This window comes from Gracilinanus agilis, chromosome 1 (assembly GCF_016433145.1).
Source record: "Gracilinanus agilis isolate LMUSP501 chromosome 1, AgileGrace, whole genome shotgun sequence".
In the NCBI taxonomy this organism is placed as follows: domain Eukaryota; kingdom Metazoa; phylum Chordata; class Mammalia; order Didelphimorphia; family Didelphidae; genus Gracilinanus; species Gracilinanus agilis.
This window is the reverse complement of record NC_058130.1, coordinates 763,576,040-763,599,444: the sequence shown is the minus strand read 5'-3', so window position 1 is coordinate 763,599,444 and position 23,405 is coordinate 763,576,040. Positions and strand designations below refer to the sequence as shown.

Here is a 23,405-nt window from a genome sequence, read left to right as displayed (position 1 = left end):
TAAGGTCCTCTGTAACTTAAATCTCCAAGATTCTATTATTTCTGTACCTAAATTTCTCTGCCTAGAAAGCAGGAATAATCACTTGCCCCATGACTTTCAAAAGATTTGATTGGGAAAGAATTTGTGGGGTATAACAATATTACCTTATATTTCTACAACACTAAAGTTCTACAAAGCACTTTCCTCCTGGCAACTGCATGAGTCAGTGTTGCAGTATTATTAAGCTCATTTTACAGAAGGAAAACTGAAGTTCAGAAAAGGTTCTGTACCTTTTCCAGGAGCTAGAATGTGTTAAAGGTAGGACTTGAACTCTGGTCTCCTGATGTCAAGTAAAGAGGGTAAGGTGGGAATAGGAAACATTATTTTATTAAGCACCTACTATGTGCCAGGCACTGAGCTAAGCACTTTATAAATATTGTTTCATTTGATCCTCACAACAATCCTAGGGGGTAGATGTTGTTATTATCCCCATTTTAAAGTTGATAAAACTGAGGTAAGCAGCAGTGACATGACTAGCCAAGTCACATAACTAGTAACTGTGTGAGGCTGTATCTGAACTTGGCTCTTCCTGCCTCCAGCGCTGCTCCCTCCTGGCTGCACCCTGCACCTCCACACTGTGCACTCTGGGGTCCCTGAGTGGCTCAAAGAGTTGTTCCTGCCATGTTCCCTGAACTGTGGTCTAGAAGAAAGAAGACTGGACTTGGCATCAGAAAGATCTGTCAGTCGCTCACTGACTCTTTTATATAAACAGATTTGAAGCCCGTTTCCCCATCTATAGAATGGAGATGAAATAAATATTCATGGTACTGATTTTGTGGGATGGTTAAGGATTGATGAGATAATACATATAAGGGGTTTTTCAAATTTCAATGTGCCATGTAAGGGTCAGTTATTAATAATAACTGACAATGAGAGATGGAATACACACCACTCAGCACAGAAGTCAAACCCTGTTACGATGAACTCCAAAGTAACTCCTAAAACTTTTTTGGTCATACTGAAGTTTTATTGCATTAAACATTATTTGAAAAATAGTAAACTACTAACTGGGACTCAGAAATATTTGTGTATAGATTTTTGATAAAATGGTGGATACATGGTGCCAATCCATGACCTACACTGTAACAAGAGACACAGGATGAAACCCAACAAGGCACAGGAAATTCAAAACTCCAATTTCTCTCCATTTCAATTTTTTTTTACCTATTTGCCAACACACAAAAAAGCTGAACTTCTGAATAAGGAGAATGGCAATGTGTTGGGCATCCAAAGGTATGCCAAAGCGTTGACAAGCAAGGGCAAGCTCTGATTCATCTTCATATTCTGGCCTCTGTAATGACCAGGACACTTTGGCTCCTTTTTTCAAAATGCCTGGTGTATGAATATAGGTACAAATACAAGGTATGACTAAAGCAACGAGACAGGTTTTGCATCGGGCCTGCAAAAGCAGCTTTTGTATTTTAAAACCAGACTTTGAACCCAGAGATACACACATATATGTCATATATAAAGATATACAAACACAAAAGACGTAAAAAGTTTGAGGAGGGCAACATAGAGGTGGAGTTCTCGGGCTATTTACAACACTTTCTTGACCTAAACTGTCAAACTTGGCAGATGGGTTTAAGACTTAGCTGCCTCTAAAGATCAAATAATTGTTTTAAAGAAACTCATGGAATCAGAAGGGCCTTCAGAGAAAACAGAATCTTAGCATCAGAACCAGGTTCAGCTTAATTGAACGCATGCACTAATTATGAATTCTGCCCACAACATCTCCAACAAGTGAACTTGTAGCTCCAATGATAGGGACTTCATTATCCCCCAAGGCAGCCATTCCATTTTTAGACAGGTCTAATTGGGAAGGTTTGCCTTGTGTTGAGTTGAAATCTGCTCCCCTGTGACTTCTACCCATTGGTTTGGTTCTAGGGCCTTTTCCACACAATATTCAAATAACTGACAGCTATGCCTCCCCATTGAGCCCTCCCCGCATTCCTAGTTTCTCCAACTGCTGCTCTTGTGACAAAGTCTCTGGTCCCCTCTCTATCCTGGATGTGACATCCACAATACTTCAAAAGTGAACACAACATTTCCATTGTGGTCTGAGCAGGAAAAGTACAACGGGATGAGCAACTCCCTCCTCCCTTCTCTGCTTATTCTCCTACTCCCTTCTCCTGCCCTGATCAATGCATGTCTCTCAGGACTCAATTCCAGTGTAGTGCTATATAGCAAGCATTTAGTGATAGATTCTGAGAGAGACAGAACACTCATGTGCTCAGCAGGCAGCAGACTGCATGACCATGCTGTGAGAGATCTGGGTGAAAGGCTTGTTTGGGTTAGGTAAGCCCTTGAGAATCCCCAGCATTTTAGGGACATCCAATTCCCAATAATGTCATGTGAGGCCCCCAAATGAGACTGGTCTCACATATATAAACTGTTTCCCACTTCTTTGATAAATTGGAGCGGAGTAAGAGGAAAAAACTTTTTAAAGAAAACAAAAACATAAGGAAAAGGAAAAGAAAAAACAATGTAGATTATTCTCAAAACTTTCACAAATGCTTAAAGGTCTTGCCCACAAAAGAAATCTCTCCCATTTGGGGATTTAAAAAAAATCCAATCCTATTAAATCCAGCCAGTTTTACTAGCTTCTATTTTCCAAAGGCCCTAACATGGCCTTTCTTTAATGCACCAGAACTGGCACTGACAGTCCCCTGTAAAAGCCCCACTGAGCGAGCCTCAGCTGCAAGAAGTCTCTAATAAAAATGTCTCCAGCCTTTCACTTTACAACACCACTGTGAGCTGCTGTGTTAAAAAACAGCCCTTGGCTCCAGACCAGCTCGCTTAGCTCTGCTTGAGTTGGGGTGATGGGGCCCAGCAAGCAGAAGAGCCCTTGTCCTAGTTACATGTTGACATAGACACACACACAAAGTCTGCTTGCTGAGGACAAGCTGGCAAATCCTTTGTACTTAAGTTCAAAAATCAATGTGGCGGTGTTTCTTTTTGAAGGTCACATGAAATGCTCTCCTCCTCACTTGGGCTGTCCCCAGAAGATGATGATTTTCTTATTCCCTCACTACTATATGCTAAGCTATCGGGTTTGTTTGCCCCTCCAGAAAGAGGGGTCCAGCTCAAAGAACAAAAGGGGGGCTCCCTGGCTCCCCACGCCTCACCCCTAGTTCTCTGACGACATGTGTGATGATGGTTAAGTGTTGACAGATCCCTCATCACAGCTAGGTCTTGTCTGCCTATGGCAACACACACAGAAGACTCTGCTTCTAAGACAGGCAGGACCTAGATGTGATTTGGATGTTCTTCCTTAGTTTAAAGATTTCCATAGGCAGCCTCCAAAAAGCCTCGCATCTTGACCTCTTCTATCTAGACAAACAGCAACATCTTAACATCCTAAATGTAACTGCGTATTCTCTTGGTATCATTTATCTCTTGCTTTTCGGATTCTATCAGAGATCTTTGAATCCTGGAATTTCTATAACATCCATTCATTAAATTAATTATATTTCATTGGCTTCTTTATGCTAAACCCTAAAAAAATGAAATTCTCTCCTACACAAAGGTGGACTCAAGAAATTTAACATATTTTCAGACGTGGATTTTAAAGCACCTCACAGGTGTGAATACAGGTGTGGTTACCAACAGACAGACAGACAGACAGTCGCAGTTTATGTAAGCGGATAACGGCATTAGCATTACCTGTTAGATTCTAACTTAACATTCCAATATTTCATACATGGTAAAAATAATACAAATGACAACTCAATTACCACACTATAATTTGTTTTTATATAATGAACCCCTAGCACAATGCCTGGCACATAGAAGGCACTTGATAAAGGCCTCTTGACTGACTAAAGAGTCGTGCCTTATCTCCCTTTATTAGACCCAGAGCTCCTTAATGGCAATTTACCACATCATCTCTTTATTATCTTCCATAGAGCTTAGCAAAGTACATTATTTGCATACAGTAGGTGTTTCCTAACAGTTGGATGACAGTTACTCTGGGATGCTGTGGTCATTTTTTAAAGTCACCAAAGTTTCCTACCTCCCATGGGCACTACACAAATGAGTAACACAAGAGATAAATACTCAAACAAAGAAGTGCCAGATTCATATACTCCCCTACAAACAGGGAGATTGTCTGAGTGGATTTTTCAACACCAAATCCTCCCTTCAACAGAGCACAATTCCCTTAGAGACTACTAAGCCCTCAACTAGAGAGAGCCAAGGCCTCAGGAGCAAAACATCTAGGGCTCATCATGAGCTAGTGCAAAACGATAAGACCTTAGCCTATAAAAGCCAATAAAGCAGAAAAAGTGGGGAGAATGGGGGAGACAAAATCAAAGAAAAAGGATTTCTCTAACTACTTAATTTGTGGCACACTTGCATTTCCAAAGACTTATACAATCAGGCTACTTTACTGTTAGTTACCAATTTGGCATAAAGAGCTAAGCAAACAGGTTTTCTCCAAGGGCACTCGCAGAGTTCACAATGCCAATTCAACAAAACTGGCTCAATTTCATTAAAATCCCAAGGGACCTTGATTTAAAAAAAAAAAAAAAAGACCTCTACAATAAAAATACAAAGCAGCAGGACATTCCATTCGACAGAAGGGTTTTTTCTTGTTTCAAAAACAAAAACACCATGAGAAAAAATGAAAATGCTATTTATTTTTATTACTTCACCTTTCATTTTAACACTCAAAAATTAAGCCAATTCTACGAACTACGAGCCTTCAGTAAGCATTTACTCTGAAAGCCTCACAAAATCCTGGCCACCTGGGGCACTGTACATTATCCAAGAGCTGTATTCAAGAATATTTTCCAATTCTTATACACACTCTTTCCAAACCAGACTGAAAAAAAAAAAAAAAGAAGTAAATCCAACTGGCTAAAGGGGGAAGATTTCTGGTAGACAATTGGACTACTGTGTTGTAAATGAGCTTGTTCACACCTGCAGAATAATCTCACCAGCATAACCAATCCACCCTGAAATGCAGCCCTGTTATCTAGAAAGGGGGATCTCTTTTTCTACAAGATGATATCTGTAACTGATAAACTCTTTGGATGAGAGAAGCAACAGCAGATGTGAAAGCCACATGGCCCTCTCTCTACAAAGCAGAACCGAAAGCAATGCTCAAAGAAATGATTTCTTAAACAGCAGTTCCCTATCAAGAGGAAGATTTTTATCTTCTAATGCTGACTTTTTTTTATAAAGCAGCTATTAAACTGTATTCCAAGATTACAACTAACAGTACCCGGCTGAAATCCAGCAATCAGCCCCATCTAGCTATACTCTTATTTTCAGCTTTTGGGAATAGAGCCAAGACGTAAAGTTAGACTCTAAGAAATCAAACATCCAAGGAGGACAAAAGTCAATACAGGTTTCCCTTGATTAATGGAAAAGATGTATTCCAACAGAATTCCCTATAAAGTAAATTTCTATTGAATGAATCTTATTTTCTAAACCATCTTTATCATATACCGAAGATGTGTTCTTCATAGGATCCTATATCTAGGGCAGGAAGGGCTTTCAGAGGCTGTCTATCTATTCTTGCTATGAAAAAATCTATATTGATTCAATACAAATTCAAAACTCCATCCTGATGTTTCAAAAAAGACCATTTAGAATATAGTAAATGTTTTAAAAATAATAACTTCTCATTAAAATGATTTTTTTAAAAAAATACTGTGCTAAAATCTAGGGAAAAGACAAGTATCACTGGACCTGTGATTGCATTTGGATAGAGGGAACTCCTAGGTAAGGAAACTCTACCAGTGCAGGTCAGTAATACATACAGATTCCTACAGGTGACATATGGATTTAGAACATTACTTATTAGCATTATCTGTCTTCTTTGTAAGGAGCTAAGTGGTACAGTGGATAGAATGCCAGACCTAGAGTCAAGAAGATGTGAGTTTAAATCTAGCCTCAGATACTGGCTGGGTAGCCCTGGAAGTCACTTAACCTCTGTTTGCCTCAGCTTCTTCAACTGTAGTTGGGGATAATAATGATAGCACCTATCTCCCAGGTGGTGAGCTAGGTGGCACAGTAGACGGAGTGCTGGGCCTGGAGTCAGGAGGATTTAAGTTCAAATCTAGCCTTAGATACTTACTAGCTGTGTGACTCTGGGCAAGTCACTTAACCCTGTTTACCTCAGTTTCTTGGTATGCAAAATGAGCTGGAGAAGGAAATGGCAAAAAGCTCCAGTATATTTGCCAAGAAAACCCTCTGGTGTTCCTAAAAGCCAAAGTTTAAGATCTTTTAAGGCAATTTTAGGAAAAGAAAATTGCCAACACCCCATCAAGAAAGTGGATTTTCTGGAGAAGATGCCATAAGGATGCTTGCAGAAATCACAGACTACATCAAGAGATTCAAAGCAAACTTTGGGATATAATGAATTGAACTGACAGAGGTTGAACCTATCATTTATTTTGAATGTAAACTCTTATGCCAAAGAGGAGTGCCCCCAATTGGCTTTTTGTCAATGTGTCTATCAATCATATTTTTCTATTTTCTCTTTCTTCTTTCTTTCCCTCCTATTCCCCAAATTATTGTAATTTCCTCTCTGTAAGGGGCAATATTTTATACACCTCTAGTAAGAGAATCTTTATATGTATAAGCTACATATGTGGAATGAGTCACTGGGGAGAGCTGAAGTGTTAATCTAGAAACCCCAAGTGAGGAGATTTACCATGCTGGTCTCCCAAAGAATCAAAGGGGGGATTGTGTGAAGGAAATTTACTCTTCTCCTGGGATCACACACTTGACCTCATCTCCTGCTGACTATTTGACCTGAAGGCCAGAACTGTATGAAGAAAATCAATGGATGAACTGAGTCTCCAGGATAGAATGACAGTCAGAAAAATGGGGGTCACGGCAATCTTCCCTGCAATACCCCTTGGACTGACCCCTGGGCGGACATTTCCACATTTCCACAAAATGTAAAGCCATGATTGGCTCCTGAGACATCACATGTGAGAGTTAGTAGGTAGAGAATAGGTTTGATAAACTGAGGCAAGAGTCGATTTCAGGCTCTTCTCTTCCGTGCTGTTGCTGACTGGACCAGCCTGAGGAGCTTGGTTAGGGAACCCAAAATGGCAGCCACAGAATAGCAAGCTAAATGAAGCAATAAGGAAAATACCTTTTATATCTGTCTCTCCTATTTTTCCATCTTTCTCCCCTATTACTTTTGATTAATAAAATTATTAAAGTTATGGCTCATAACTTTCACTCTTACTCTGGTAAGATAAAATTATACAACAAAGAGTAAAAGAAAAAGCCCAGACTATAAGGTCTCCTTGAGATATCCAAAAAAAGAAGTTGTTCTTCTTGGAGGTTAGGGCCACTCCTTCACTAGAGCTCTTAAAGCAAAAGCAGGAGGAGCAATTTTGGGGGAATTCATGTTTGAGTCTAGATGATCTCTGAAGTGCTTCTCTATCCCTGTGACTTGCAGAATTTTTTTCAGCATACAATCATTGCAGTATAATAGCAATCACGAAAGCTCTGGGAATTTCACTAAAGTCTTAAATCCCTTTTAATATTTCTAACTTTATGTCCTTTGGTTTTTGTGCACAATTCTCCATTATTTAAACATACTATACTCTTCTTAATATCTTTCCAGATCTGTGGGTAGTCAACAAACTGCCTAAACATGATATTTTTTTAACCTTTACCTTCTGTCTTACCAAAGATAACATATATTGGTTTCAAGGCAGAAAAGCAGCATAGGTTTAAGTGACTTGCCCAGGATAACGCAGCTATTAAATGTCTAAGGACACATTTGAACCCAGGTCCTCCCAACTCTAGGTCTACCTCTCTATCCACTAAAAAGACAATTTTGGGCCTGTGCTCTTTTTGCTCCCCATGTCATAGTTGATCTAATTTCTGGCTGCCATGTCTCTTTTAGGGATGTGGCACACCTAACAGCACAAGCTACTTGAACCTCAAAAAAAAAAAAAAAAAAAAAAAAAGCAATCATGTCATGTAGTTTCTATTACCTTGGCTGAGTTATTTTTTTTTAATTTTTAGAAAAATTTTTTCCACGGTTACATGATTCATTTTCTTGCTCTCTCTCCCCCCACCCACCCCCAGTAGCCGACACACATTTCCACTGGTTTCTTCCTGTATCATCGATCAAGATCTATTTCCATATTATTGATAATTGTTCTAGGGTGGTCATTAAGAGTCTCATTTCCAATCATGTCCGCATCAACCCATGTGTTCAAGCATTTGTTTTTCTTCTGTGTTTCCACTCCTATAGTTCTTCCTCTGAATGTGGGTAGCGTTCTTTTCCATAAGTCTCTCAGAATTGTCCTGGATCCTTGCATTGTTGCTAGTAGAGAAGTCTGTTCTGTTTGATTGTACCACAGAGTATCAGTCTCTGTGTATAAGGTTCTCCTGGTTCTGCTCCTTTCACTCTGCATCAATTCCTAGAGGTCTTTCCAGTTCACATGGAATTCCTCCAGTTCATCACTCCTTTCAGCAAATAATATTCCAATATCACCAACAGAAAAATACCACAATTTGTTCAGCCATTTCCCAATTGAAGGGCATCCCCTCATTTTCCAATTTTTTGCCACCACAAAGAGCTCGGCTATAAATATTTTTGTACAGGTCTGTTTATCTATGATCTCTTTGGGGTACAAACCCAGCAATGGTATGGCTGGATCAAAGGGCAGATAGTCTTTTAGTGCTCTTTGGGCATAGTTCCGAATTGCCATCCAGAATGGTTGGATCAATTCACAACTCTACCAGCAATACCTTGGCTGAGTTATAACACAAAAAACAGAGAGAATTGGGTATCTGAGCTGACAATATGGCGTGTAAAACACACAGTAGGTGCTTAAGAAAGGTTTACTGAATCAAATCAACAAAGGGGTAGTGAGAAACACCAAATTCTTCAAGGGGTGGTGTGTGCTAATCATTAGGATGAGTTCACATTAATTCAACAAATTTGTAATTCTGTTCAGAAAACTGTTCCTGGGTGGAGCCTCGCCTATTATAGCTCTAAGAGTTCTCTGACATCAAGGTGCCATTGTCCAGGTACCTGTGCTAATAATCTCTGTGGGAGTGGAGAGGCAGGGCTTACCTGAGCACACCTTCCCAGCTCAGTCCTGCCCAGGTACTGAAATATCTTCAAGGCCAGTTCATAAGGTAGCTGGATGTCAAAGAAGGGGATCTCATTGATTTCATTCTGAAGAGGACAAAAAAGCATTAAAAGCACAAGCTTCATATTCCACAGTATGAAAACAGCTTATGATTTGCAGCCAGGTAATTACTGGGCATCCACTCTTAGGTAGTAACAACAGAGATCATGCTGTTTTATTCCACAGATCAGAAGCATGCAACTAATTCAGGGCTTAGCCACCTTTTTCAAGTCCCCAACCCCTCATGTAGACCCTGGCAAAGCCCCTGTGCCCTTCTAGAATCCTAGAGCCCAGTTCCCACAGTGCTTCAAAAAGCAAGAACAGGTTCCCACATTACACGCTAGGGAGCCCAGCAGGAGTCCATGCAAAGGTTCACCCACTTCAAGGGGGGAAGTGGGGTTGACTCTGATTCCAAGGAGGCTGGAGCTGCCCGTGGCTGAGAAAAGAGGCCTGAGAATCCAGGCATCCAGGAGTGAGAAACAACCCTGGCTTCCAAGACAACTGCTGCTACCCCCAACTTGGAGGGTAAGACCCACACACTGAGGAAGGCTGATCTAATTCACTAAGTGTTTTCATTAGAAAAAAGAGAGCAGGGTTGTGAAAAGGAATAAAAAGTAAATAAATAAAATGCTACTCTTAATTGAGGTAAATACTATCTTCCCTTCACTGCTGGAAGAGCCCAGATTCCTAATGCACTCAGGGGAATACACTGGTTAACCTGAGTGAGCCAATGCAAACAAAGCATTTCTTCTCCTGTGTCATTTATTAATGCTGAGAAATTAGAGCTTGCTTGTCTTTAGTTAAGCAATTAGAGATGAGGTAACAGGCTCTATTGGAGAGGAAAGGCTGTCATGAAGAGCCTGCCTGCAAAGAGAAACCAAAGTGTCAAAATAGAAAGAAATAGATCCTTCGCTCTCTCCCACATGCACCTGCTTCATTTCATTTTGTCCTGGGCAAAAAAATCATGCTTTTCATTCCACCAGCAGGTATAGACTTAATAAAATGCAACCTGAACCATGACGGGCCAATCGCTAATTTGCCATCCCAAAGAAAACATCCCCATTCACTGTGTGGCTCTAGGCTCACTACCTCTCGGCTTTTTAAGAAAATAGGTTCTACCAGGAGAACTCTGTACAGAATAACAATAACATGGTAAAGATGCATGATCAACTATGAAAGACTTGGCTTTCATATCAGACCAAGATTATGATCTGAGACAATTCTAAAGGGCCCATGATGAAAAACTGCTCTCTGCCTCCAGAGAGAGAACTACTAAATTCTGAATGCAGATTGAAACAGGCTTTTTAAAAACCTTTATTTTTCTTGTTTTATTTTTTGTATGAGTTTTCTTTTGCAACATAGCTAATATGGATATATGTTTCGCATGATTTCAAATTGCTTGCCTCCTCAAGGCAAGGAGAGAATTTGGAACTCGAGATTTTTTTTTAAATAACTGCTAAAAAAAACCACTTTACATGAGGGCAGATAGTTATCTCAGTGGATGGAGAGCCAGGCCCAGAGATGGCAGGTCCTGAATTCAAATATGGCAACAGACACTTCCTAGCTGTGTGATCCTAGGCAAGTCACTTAACCCCCATTGCTAAGCCCTTACCTCTTTTCTAACATGGAATCAATGATACAGTACTGAGTCTAAGACAAAAGATATGTGTTTAAAAAAAATAACTTTACATGTAATTGGAAATATTATAAAAGTATGTTTAATTAAACTTTTAAAAATACATGGTTCTAAAGTACTTCATTCCTTCCTCTAACTTATCTGCAGAATCCCTGGAAATGTTGCAGTTCATATAGAAGTTTGAGGCATGTGGGACCACCAGCACAAAGGCATAGAGACAAAGACAAGAGGAGAGTTGTGTTTGAGGAAATGAGATTAGGCCTGTCACCAAGTGCAGGAGTGAAAAGAATAAGATCCTTCTACAGTAAAACATCAGGAATCAAGTATTAAGGCCAGAGGGTATAGCCAAGCAAGAAGAAAGATTTGATAGTAATTTGTGGGGTAGAAAGGAAGAGAGAGACTCTGCAGTGAAAAAGAAGCCCTTGGTATGCAAGAAAAGAATGCATGTATGAATATGCTAAAGGGAAGGTCTTGACCAAAAAATAAAGGGAAGCCCTTCATGAAATACAGCATTTCTCCAATGATGTTTTATTAGCCCCCAAGGAAGTCAGGAAACAATTCCAAAGGGGTCCATGTGTGAGAGAAAAAAACATCAAGAGGAAATTAATATAAATGCTCTAAGCTACTACTAAAGCTAGAATAGGCCTCTGGGAAAAAAAACACCAAGCAAACAGCAGTAGTTTATTCCTAGTATAGCACCTAGAGGGAATCCTTTCTGTTTTTCCTTAAGTACTGGGCTGGGGCTGGCACAAGGTCCTCCACTTAACTCATGGTTAAGGCAGGCATAGGAGAGGAAAAATGTTCCTTTTATTATACAACCAGGGTATGTGCTGAAGGAAACCCCCTTTCTAAACGAGTCTGGTCCCTGTCAGCAATGTCAGGCCTTGCTGGGATTTTCTTTCATCAAAGCCTACAGAGAATCCACTTCCAAAGTCCTCATCTCTCACCTGGAGCTTCTCTGCTCTTTCTCCATGCCCCAGGAAGCTCATTATTATCATTCTGTAAGGACCCATCAGCCTCTGGAGTCTACCTCATCACCATCCTGAGCCTCTCAGATTAAGAAAGCTCAATTGCTCATTCCTCAATTTGCTGCTCTACTTTAGTACTTCTCTGATCCCTCCGCCCCCCACCTTGGAATCCTCCCTCTCCTTCTCCTTCTCCTTCTCATTCTTCTTCTCCTCCTTCTCCTCCTCCTCCTCCTTCCCCTCCCACTTCCCAAGCACACTTGCTTTTCAGGTTTTGGATCTTGCTGACCTCCCATTAGACTGTGAGTTCCTGGGGTGCAAGGACTGTCTTCCTTCTTTTTCTGCATTTGTACCCCCAGTGCTTAACATAGAGCCTGAAACACAGCAGGCACTTAATAAATGTTATTAAGTACTCCCAAGTGGCTTCCTCAGCACAGACTGGTCTGTTAACACATTGAAAACAGAGATCACCTTCTCCCTCCTACCCCAACACATTCCCATTCCAAACAGCCCAGTCTGGAGAGCATCATTACCTGTCTAGTTCTCCTTGGTCAGATCCTTAGTGCCTTCCCCAAGCCCTCACTTTCCCTCAGCCCTCATCTCCTATTCCCACACTGTACTGTGGCCATCTTCCCAAGACCTCTCTCATCTTCTCCTCTCCACTACAGAGCCATCGCTCCAGTTCAAGCCCGCAGCACTTCTTGCCTAGATGACCACCAGGGCCTACTAATGGTCTCCCTGCCGCAAGTCTCCCCTCCACCCAGCTGATAGTGATTTTCCTGCAGCATAGGTTCCCTCCTCACCTTCATTCCACAAGTGACAGTGGCTCCCTATTACTTCTAGGTTAAACACCTCTATTTGGCATTTAAAGCTCTTCCCAAACTAGCCCCTTCCTATCTTTCCAGGCTTCGAATACATTCCCTACCCTTCTCCTCAGGATCTGATCCAGCCCTTCCTGGAAAGCTCAGGTTCCTGCTCCCCACATCCACTTTCTGAAACTCCCAACTTCCTTCCAAGCATATCCTTCTACCAGGGACCCATCAGGCGGCCAGATGCCAGCGTTTTCTACTCAAATTTACCTGGCCTTATGGAATGAAGGAATACACATTTCTAGATGACACACTTTACAAACCGGAAAGCCTGTATAAACATTGGATATTGTACTTTATTTGCTTTGCAGATGTCTTTTATGACTTTGTATAAGTACCTGCTGCCTTCATCAAATGTTCCTTGAGGACAAGGCTTATCAGAGCTTTTTCTTTTTATCTTCAATGCTTATACAGTGTCTGGCACACCGTAAATAGAATGATTGATCAAGCATGAGGATCCCTTAAGTAGAATTCCTTACCTCTAGGGACTATGATCTATGGCAGTGATTCCCAAAGTGGGCACCACCGCCCCCTGGTGGGTGCTGCAGCGATTCAGAGAGGCAGTTATGGCCACAGGTGCATCTGGGGGTGGTGAATAACTGTAAGGGGGAGGTGATAGTATGTGACAGGGGGCGCTAAGTAATATTTTTTCTGGAAAGGGGGCAGTAGGCCAAAAAAGTTTGGGAACCACTGATCTATGGTATCCATAAACCAATGTCAGTACCCAGGAGCTTCAGGGGCAGTGGGATAAAGCAGCCAGTGAGGGAAATTTCAGCTTGTTGGTAAATCTTCCCAACAATTACAGCTGTTCCCAAGTGGGATGGGTTGCTAGAGGTCCACCAGCAGAAGCTAGATAAATACTTGTTGGATATGCTCTAGTGAGGATTCTTATATGGATAAGGGTTGGATTAGATGGCTCCTGAGGTCTCTTCCAACTCTCAAATTAAAATTCATTGATTATGTGAATAAGCCTGAGATTCAGAAGCTATCCTCTTGGGTATGGCAGAGGTATTCCAGGAAATTTCCAGTAGTGGGCAAAAAGAATTTCGGGCAAGTGGATTATCCGGGATTATTAGGGTGTATTATCAGGGACATTTGGCAGTAGAAAAAGGCATAAAAAGGCAGTTGACATCAGAGAGGTCTGAGGTGAGCAGAAGGTAGGTATCTGAGAAAGTGTATACTATGCAACACTAGATAAGGGTGGTAACAAGCAACAGGCAGAAGATAGAAGCAAACAGTTAACACAGTGAGCTACAAGAATGGAGTTCAGGGATAAAACTCCCCTTGTGAAAACTAAGGAGAATAAGGAGGGCCTCGATTATGAAGAACTGGGGTACTAAACAGGGAAGCCTCAGTCATGCTGAAAAGAGAGAAACAATGAGACAGGGACTTTGAAAACTGGCATAGAAACAGTTGGTCAGAAGAAACAAGAAAAGAACCTCAGTACTTGAACTAGGACACAAGGTCAAAATGAGACTAACAACAGGCTTACTAGATACTGAGCCACTGGGTTATAAATCCATGAGTCTTTATATGCCCCCTGTTAAGAATATTGACTGGTACCAGAATCTAAAATAGAGCCAAGAGGTAAGGGAAGCAGGCCGGCCATTACCACCAGGTAACCATTCTACTGAAGGCTGAGTATCTCCTTCTTCCTCCTCTCTATCCAAGAGGCAAAATCTCTTCTGATTCTAATATAACCAATACAGAGTTCCTGTACTAGGGAATGAGGGAATCTGTCACTGATTTTGAGTGATCCAAAATTCAATTCAAATGAGATAATATAAATATAGTCCTGTACAAACCTGAAAGCATTATATCAATTTTATATATTAATCAGAAGAATAACTCAAGAATGTTTTCATAGATTTTTCACTGCACTAAATATTCCATCTCAAAACTACAGGGAATAAAAAACATGCAAAACACAGAGATTCAGCATGGAAGATCAAAATCACAAGAGAAGGTAATTTCATGTCTTTCATCCATGTTGGCCTGTGTACTTATGAAAGTGTACATAAGATGATTTCAGTGAACTCCGGGAAAGGAGCTTACTTCTTCATACTAATATTCGACAACAAAAGCAGATATTTCATCCATTTGTAAAATAGCCCATAGAAAATTAAATATAAAAGAATAAGAGTAGATAATGACTTATCCTAGGATTGTTTCTATCTGAATTCCATAGAAAATGATAAGATGAGATCATAATCATTTGAAAGGTATTATAGTTCCTACAATAAACAAAGCCCCATGGTGGAGGGGAAGAGAGTGGTGCTGAATGAGTCAATTTTTTCAAGTCTTATGGTACTCTGCTTAGAATAACCCCGCCAGAACTTTCTATCAGCTACAGATGGATGAATCTAAAAAAGATGAGAACTCCTTCACACAACAAGGCTGTGGTCCAGACTATGAAGTAAACCATAACAGTGGTAGTCAAGTTCATCCTGGGGACTTCCTAGAGCTTCATTTAAACAAAAAGGAATCTGCATGTCTTCTTGCTACACAAACTAGCTCAGAGAAACATTTCCTTTGTTTACTCATCACATTTCCACTTGGATCATTTCTGACCAACTAAAGTGTACTGCTGTCTACCACAGACACCATCAATCCAATGATAACATCAGTAACTATTGGCTTAAAAAAGAAAATTGACAATTTTCTGCTTTGATGACAAAAACTCCAAAAATGGAGAAAAGCTATATAGCTATCAGATACAGTCAAAAACTTGGTCACACTATAAAATATTAGTGACTACAATATTTTTGAGGAATAATACTAATTAATCTCTAGAAGGAATATGCAGAAGTGTGGTATGATGAAAAGAGCATTTGACTTGGAGTCTGGAGAGACTTAGATTTGAAGACACAACCTCTTGGAGCTTTAGTTCTCTCATCTGGAAAATGAAGATGTTAATAATATCTACAGGATCTCCTTCCCAGGGATACTGGGAGGATCAAATGAGATAAAGTATGTCAAGTACTTAGCATACCTTAAGGTGTTATAGAAATGTCAGCTATCATTATCATCCTATTACATTAAAAAATTGTCAAAGCAGAATTATAGGGGTCCATCAGACTGAAGCTTTCTTCAGACTTATGGAAAACACTTTTTCAACGGCACATCCAGCAGATGAGGATTTTTTTTTCAGGGACTCTTTTCCAAAATCAAACAAACATTTGTATTTAAAGGTATAGAAGCCTCCTCAGTCTCTACTGTGTTGTAGGTCAAGCCCAAAACACAAAAGGGTAATGTTACTTTGTTACTTCAAAGTCACTCAGTACTTGATTTTCCCAAAGTCTACTGGCCTTATTCCAAAAGGCCTGGTAGAAATTGCAAAGAGATCCATCCCCAGGGAGAGAGAGTTGCACTCCTATGTGCTAATGTAATACTAATTCTGTAAATGGATTAGTTTTGTGCCTTACTGTCAGAAATTTAATCTGCCTCCTCACTTTTTTTTAAAAACGGGATAATTAGGAAGAACCAAATCAGTCAAAAGTGAGGAAATTGACTTTCTTCTTAATTTCTCCTCCAGTGTAAACCTTTAGGGAAAACGGGGCAGAGAAAATTTCCCTAAGTGTTTTTTTTTTTTTTAAGGCAGAGAAAAGTTAACTATAACTATGATCAAAAAATGTTTGTTCATGCAATTACAACAAAATACTGTGTGACTAAAAGCTTCTCCTTTCTAAGGCAGTTTATCTTGATTACTTTCACTATATGGCAAAAGCTAAGTACACACAAGATATTATAATCAGATGCAAAGGATGAAGCCAGACATCCCGAAGCATTCTCCTTGAGTGCTAATGAAAAATAATAGGATAACAAAAGTCTAAAACAGTCAAAATAAAGTTTTTTATGTATTTCCCTCACACCATCCACAGGTTTACTTCAAAGTAAGAGCTAACTTAGCATTTATATGGTATAATATGTTATCTATCCCTCAACAACCCTGTGAGGTCAATATTATCATTATCTAGCCTTTATCATAGTGCCTGACACAGCATAGGCACTTAATAAATATTTACTGATTAACTGATTATCCCTTTTTTGCAATGAGGAAACTGAGGCTGAGAAAGCAAAGTGCCTTTCCCAGAATCACACAGCTAGTCAGGGTCTCAGGAAGGTTATAAAGTCAGGTATTCCAAGTCCAAGGCTCTATCCACCTAACTGAAATCTAATTTTGTTCATTCAACAAGTACACATGGAGTACTTATTATGTAATTAGCACTGAGCTAGATGATATGGTTAATATAGAAAAAGAATAAGACATGATTCCTAATAAATACTTGTATATTGAACATAGGGAAATATAGGCAAACTCTAATTATGAATGTATTTCCTTTACCAATCTTTGCAAATTGGAACTCTTTTTCCTATTGGAATAACGCTATAAAAAAGAGGTGTGGGGTTCCAGGTATAGCTGACCAAAGCCTATTTAACTCAGAATACAGATGAATGATGGCACCATAGAACTTCATCACCACTATTCCATGCTTTCTGGAAGGAAATGCTTTCCAATTTCTACCTGAAAATGCCAGGAACATATCTTCCCTTCCCACAATAATATTCTAAGATGAAAAAATTCTCACATACCTATGGGAGATGTACACTCTTTGTCATCCCAAATTACCAGCTTTACTCTAGCAGAAGGTTCCTAGGGTGAGAGCGAAGCTTAGAAGAGAGGAAAAAGTAGAGGCCTGACACCTGAAAAAGGTGGAGCTCTGAGGAAAACAGTTAAATGACTTTCTCAGGGTCACATAGCCAGTGTCTGAGAACTCAGAAAAATGAGACTTCTTGACTCTAGGCCTGGTACTTTATTCACTGCTCCACCTAGTTACCCTTAGTGACCCACTTTTAAACCAAGTCATAAGTACAAGGATTGCTTATACATGACTGTCAAACAAGCAAGTATAAACATCACATGCTTTTATTACAGATGGAAAAAAATGATTGTGAACCTGAGAAGTAAGGAAAAGCTTTATGGAGGTAACATCTGAATTAAGGAAAATCTGCATGTGAGATAGAGGTGATCACAGCCAACTTAATTTTTTCTTTCATCACTGATTTTTATTTACTTTTCTATTTCACACTACCCAGACCTGTAATTGATGTCTACATTTCTAAAATGTACAAGTGAGGGAAATAATTTATTTCTACCTCAAGAATGGAAAAAGATTACAATTAAATTAACTGGTCTGCAATCATAAATATGCTCATGATATGCTCTACTATTATAGATAATTTCAAATATTATCAGTGGCTGATATTGAAAAGTATTCATTAGAATAAAGATATTTTGCCTGACAAATAATAATGACATATAATGCTGATGGTTGGGAAACAAGAATAATACCCACATATAAAGAGGCTTTTACTGAATGCCATACATTTTAAGACCATGAACAGACCCCATGGATGGGTTTTAGGACCTTTGGGAGCACCACTCTACAAGTAGAAACAATTTACATTCAAATACTATTTTAAGATGCTATTAATGACAAGAACTATGGATGCTTTGGAGTTCAAATCCAAGTGCTGAGGCTTACTAGGTACATAACTGTGAGCTAATCACAAAACCCCTCAAGGCTTCTCTTTCTTCACCTGTAAGAAGAGATTTTTACTAAATGATCTCTAAGACCCCCTCCTAGGACGAATACTATGATAATAATAATAAAAAATTCCATTCATTCATAGTTTTTCACATGGATAGGACTAAAGAGAAAAAGGTGAAAGGCAGGTATAGCTCACCACAGCAGGATTTCCTTAAATATTTAAATAAATATGAATATTTAGGAATTAGCAAGTAGAAGTTTAGAGCTATATTTCAGCTACCTGAACACTACTGGGTGAAGATGGAGAAAGAATAGAAAAAGGGCAAAGAAGGAAGGCGCCTGCTATCAGTGGCATTCTGCCCAGGAGTGTGACTGTCTTTTCTGCATTTGAGTAACTGAATACAAAGAAGAATATCAATTGCTCACTTAGTATATTCCTAATTCACCACCTAAGATGAGATGATTTCCAACTGCTATCATCAAAAGCTTCATGGATAGAGACAACACTCAAAAGGAGTCACTGCTGATTTCTTATTTCCATTGAATTGTAGCTGTCTATCAAGGCCCTGCCACTCTTGAAGTTCATTGCTCTTCCCAGTCAACACTTCACTCAATGATGAGGCAGCTCTTAAGTTACAAAGACTTGCATGTGCTCTCAAATGGTTGCAAAATGAAAGATCAAAAGACAGTTTAATTACTTTTCCCATGTTTGCAGTTTCATCTCTAAAAAAACTTTATACTGGAAAAGAATACATTTTAAAACAATACAATTCACAACCAAAATCAGTGTGCTATTGCTAAAAGGAAAATAAAGCACTTTAAAGAAAGAACTTTCCATTTGCACAACTGAGCTATAATGAGGATCAATTCCCCTTCAGTATCTCATCAGAATCAATCTTACTGATATTTCTATATAGACCCAAAAGGGAAGAAATATTTTCAGCTTCAAGAATCAAATCAATTCCTCTTCATAAGTGGTTCAAATTAGTATTCTTTGATAGAGAAAGCATTGAGAAAGAAGCAAGACCTCAACATCATTATCAATTCAAGAAACTGAATGCATTCAGGGCCATCCAAGCCAAAGCAATGCTCCTTGAAGATAAGAACTACAACTATATTTAGAGGCACATCACTGATGGTTTCTGAGTCTTGGATAAACAGAGCTAAAAAGCTGCAAATATTGGCTATTAGCCATGGTAGGGTAACTACCTAGAATAGATCCTAGGTAGGCATGCCTCCGGACAGCTCCTTTGGGGAACTTGCCAATTTCAGGGGAATTTTGGTCCTAAATCTCACAGGATTTTTTCTTGCTGTTGCCTCTGACTCATCACAGTCTGCTCTAAATTCCAATTATTAATGTCCATAAGTAATGTCCCTATTATTAGATAATACAACATGGCCTACTCTACTTCATTGTGTCTCCATTACTTCTGACACATAAAAAGATTCATTCAATCAATAATCACTTTATTTCAATAATTTTGTATCAATAACCTTTGCTTAAAGATCACCTGGGTACACTGCCCACTGTATCCCTCTCCTTACTTCTGCTCTGAGAGCTTGAAAAAAAGGAAGGAAGGAAGGAAGGAAGGAAGGAAGGAAGGAAGGAAGGAAGGAAGGAAGGAAGGAAGGAAGGAAGGAAGGGAGGGAGGACACAGCTATGTGGCTCCATGGATTGAGAGCCAGGCCCAGGGAGGGGAGGTCCTGGATTCAAATCTAGCTGCAGACACTTCCTTAGCTGTGTGACCCTGGACAAATCATGTAAGCCCCATTTCCTAACCCTACTGCTCTGTGTTGGAACTCACACACAGTATTGATTCTAAGACATCAGGTAAGGGTTTAAAATACAAAACAAAACACAGATCATATCAACAAGAGTCTAAATTGATAAGCAGTTTTTTTACGCTTGTAGTCTCCCACCTCTGCAAAAGAAGCGGGAAGAAGGAGTATTTTCTCCTATCTCTTATTTGGAGCCAAGCTTCAACAAAAATTTTATTGTGCCTTCTAGATGTCAGACACAAGGCTGCATGCTGGTGATACAAAAACAAAACAGTCCTTGGCCTCAAAGAGTTTAAGTTACAGGATTTCCACAAGGCAGGTACTTTCACCAGTAAAGCAGACAACAACTCTTCTTCATATAATAAACAGTCAACATTCATATAGCCCTTTAAGTTTGCAAAATGCTTTATGAATATTTCATGTAATCCTAAATCCTCACAGCTCAGGCAGAAGATGCTATTATTATTCCCATTTTACAGATGAGGAAATTGAGACACTTGCACTTGCTGTCTCTCATGCCTAGAATGCTCTTCCTCCTCATCTCAGCCTTCCCTGGCTTCCTACAAGTCTCAGCTAACATCTTGTACAAGAAGCCTTTCTCAGTCCTCTTTAATGCTACCCCTCTGTTTACTATTTACACTTTATTTTATGGCTTTATATTTGAATATAGTTGCTTGCTTGCTATCTCCCCATTAGACTATGAATCCTTTGAAGGCAGGGACTGTCCTACCTTTCTTTGTGTCCCCAACTAAAATGTCTGGCACATAGTAGGGACTTAATAAATGCTTGTTATCTGACTGAGGCACTTCAGAGAGGTGAAGAGATTTGTCCAGGCTCTAACTCCAGGCCCGAGACTCTATACCAGTGGTTCCCAAATTTTTTTTGGCCTACGGCCCCCTTTCCAGAAAAAATATTACTTAGCGCCCCTGGAAATTTTTTTTAATTTTAATAGCAATTAATAGGAAAGATAAATGCACCTGTGGCCATCACCGCCTCCCTGGATCACTGCAGCACCCACCAGGGGGTAGTGGCGCCCACTTTGGGAATCACTGCTCTATACACTCACCAAACACCACAAGTTTAGACTTGGCAGCACCCTCTAAGAGCTTGTCTAATCTGATCTCTGGGTTAAGGGTTGTATAAATGGAGATGTTGGGAAAACTAAGGACTTATGAGGGATGCTAGAAAAAGTTAAGCAGTTTGCCCAAGTGCCCACAGGTAGGTTACAAGCAAAGAGTCCAAAAGGAAACCCAGGACTTGTTGATGCCAAACCCTGTGTTTTTTCAATGCTCCAACTGCCTCCCTCCTATGATGTCACAGCCAAGCTTCTGGTGAAAGATCTGGCCTTAGCTACAACAATCCTGCAACAAGAACACTCCCAGTGATCACCAAACACAAAGCCTGCTCGGTCCAGTTGGATTCCCCAAAGCTCATACAAAAGCAAAGCATTCAGGAACTCTGGGTCATTGTCATCATCACCATCACCATCATCATCATCATCATCACTGATGTTATTTTAAATTTAAATTTTACTTTTAATATTTAATTTAATTTAAATGCTTTTTTAAATGTCATTTTAAATGTTATTTTAAAAGTCACTTGGAATTTGGCAACTACAGTGACTAAAATGTCCTTATACTTTGACCTAGAGATTCCATTTCTGGTCTTATACCAAATGCCAAAGAGGGCATTAATAGAAATAAGTTCCCATCCCCAGTTTTGCAATAATTAAAATGTAAAGAACAATCAATCACATACCCAAAAAGCCAAAAATAAATGTTGCAAAATTATAAAGAACAAGCTTGACTCTTAAGAGGATTCCCCCATAGTGGGAGGTCTCCAGGTGTTGCATTGCACAGGTTTATGGACTTTTTTCAAAAGTGGGTGCTCTATTTTATCTTTTAAATAATATTTGTTATATGAGATGACTCTTTGGGAAGAGGATGGAGAATACTGGTGATATAAAAGACAAAAGACAGCTTCAAAAACTTCTAATTAAAAAATAAATGATGCTTTAAGTTTGAAAAGCAATTAACATGCCTATATCATTTTGTCCTGTAAGATGAATGAGAGAGGATGTGCCTCTCTCATTTCTTAAAGGTTGCATGTCACATTTGGTGAGCTGGTTATGTGGGTCATTTCTGTGGAAATGATTTGATGGTGTTTTTTTTTTTGGGGGGGGGTGTTGAAACTTTTTTAACATACTTGCTGGGGGGGATATTCCAGGAGTGAAGTGCATATTACATGTAATGTAAAAGCAAACTGCATTGCTAAACCTTTTTATAAGTTACATTTGTTGACATTCTATATAATTTCATAATGGGCATTATATTCTGTAGTATTTAAATTTTCACTTTAAAATTTGTCGTCTTCTACCTGCAGGAGAGGGAGAAGAGGCGGGGCCCAGGAGAGAGGAGGAGCGAGTTTTCAAACTCTAATTGGGCAGGGGGCCTCGGGGAGGGAGTTTTAAAAGCAGACCCAGGACCCCGAGTCCAGGCCCGAGGAGGGGAGGAGAAGGGAGGGAAGGGGATGAGTGGTCAGCAGGTGCTGAGACACCTACCAGGTCTCGGATGAGCTGCTCCAGCAGCTGGTCTCCGCCAGCGCTTTCGGGGTGCTCGGGCTTGTGGGCTTCGGGGGTCTGGGGGATCCGTCCCTGGCTGGAGCAGGAGGGTTCCTCGGCAGTCCCAGGCGAAGAGGGGACTAGCAGGCTCTCTCCGCCCTCCAAGAGGCTCCGGGCCAACTCGAAGTAGCCGGTAGCAACCCCCGGCCGCTGGGCACTTGGAGCCCCAGGAGCGGCCTGCACGGCCCCGCAGAAGCTCCACTGCGACACCGGCTCCGGCTCGCGGGCCGCCCCCGCCACCTCCTCCCCGCTCCGCCGCCGCCGCCTCTTAGTCGGACCTTCGCGGAGGGCCAACTCCTCTCGCCAGCGGCGGCGGAACTCCTCCAGGCCGGCCTCGGCCATACGGGACGCTGACCCCAGCCTGGAGCTGGGTCCCCCTCACCGCTACTGAGATCCTCACATGGGGCACCCTCACCTGGAGAGCAGGAAACCCTTGACCCAAGAAAGAGGGGGATCCTCAACTGGAAAGCAGATCCTCACCCCAAGATAAAAGGAGACCCTCACCCCAAAGATAATGGGGGGTCTTCACCTGGAGGGCAAGCGACCCTCAACCCCAGATAAAAGGAGATTCTCAAATGGAGAGCAGGGGATTCTCACTCTGAGATCGGGGCTCCTTCCCCTCAGATAAAAGGGGGCCCTCACCCCAAGATCAGGAGGCACTGTCCCTCAAGATGGAGGCCCCTTAAATAAAGGGAACCGTCACCTCAAAATCAAGAGAGGAACTCACACTGAAATCAGAAAAGATCCTCCAATAAGAGAGGTTCCCATCCTGGGATCAAGGGGCCTTCACCCCAAGACAAAAGGGTTCTCCCCAAATTAAAAGGGG

The 23,405-nt window shown here is 40.5% G+C and overlaps 1 protein-coding gene across 2 annotated transcripts in view; it reads right to left on the bottom strand.

Moving 5' to 3' along the window:
• The window catches only part of FBXW8 (F-box and WD repeat domain containing 8), a 104,028-nt gene extending 81,107 nt beyond the window's left edge, over positions 1 to 22,921 (bottom strand). Inside the window, exons 1-3 of one of the 2 annotated variants that reach the window (XM_044658823.1) lie at positions 22,820 to 22,921; positions 22,545 to 22,562; positions 9,101 to 9,205 (exon numbers count right to left, since the gene is read on the bottom strand). In XM_044658823.1, the coding sequence (XP_044514758.1) occupies positions 9,101 to 9,205; positions 22,545 to 22,562; positions 22,820 to 22,921 (225 nt within the window). Of the gene's footprint in view, positions 1 to 9,100; positions 9,206 to 22,519 lie in introns of both variants that reach the window. The other variant, XM_044658822.1, reaches the window with a different exon arrangement.
• Positions 22,922 to 23,405: the final 484 nt, after the last annotated feature.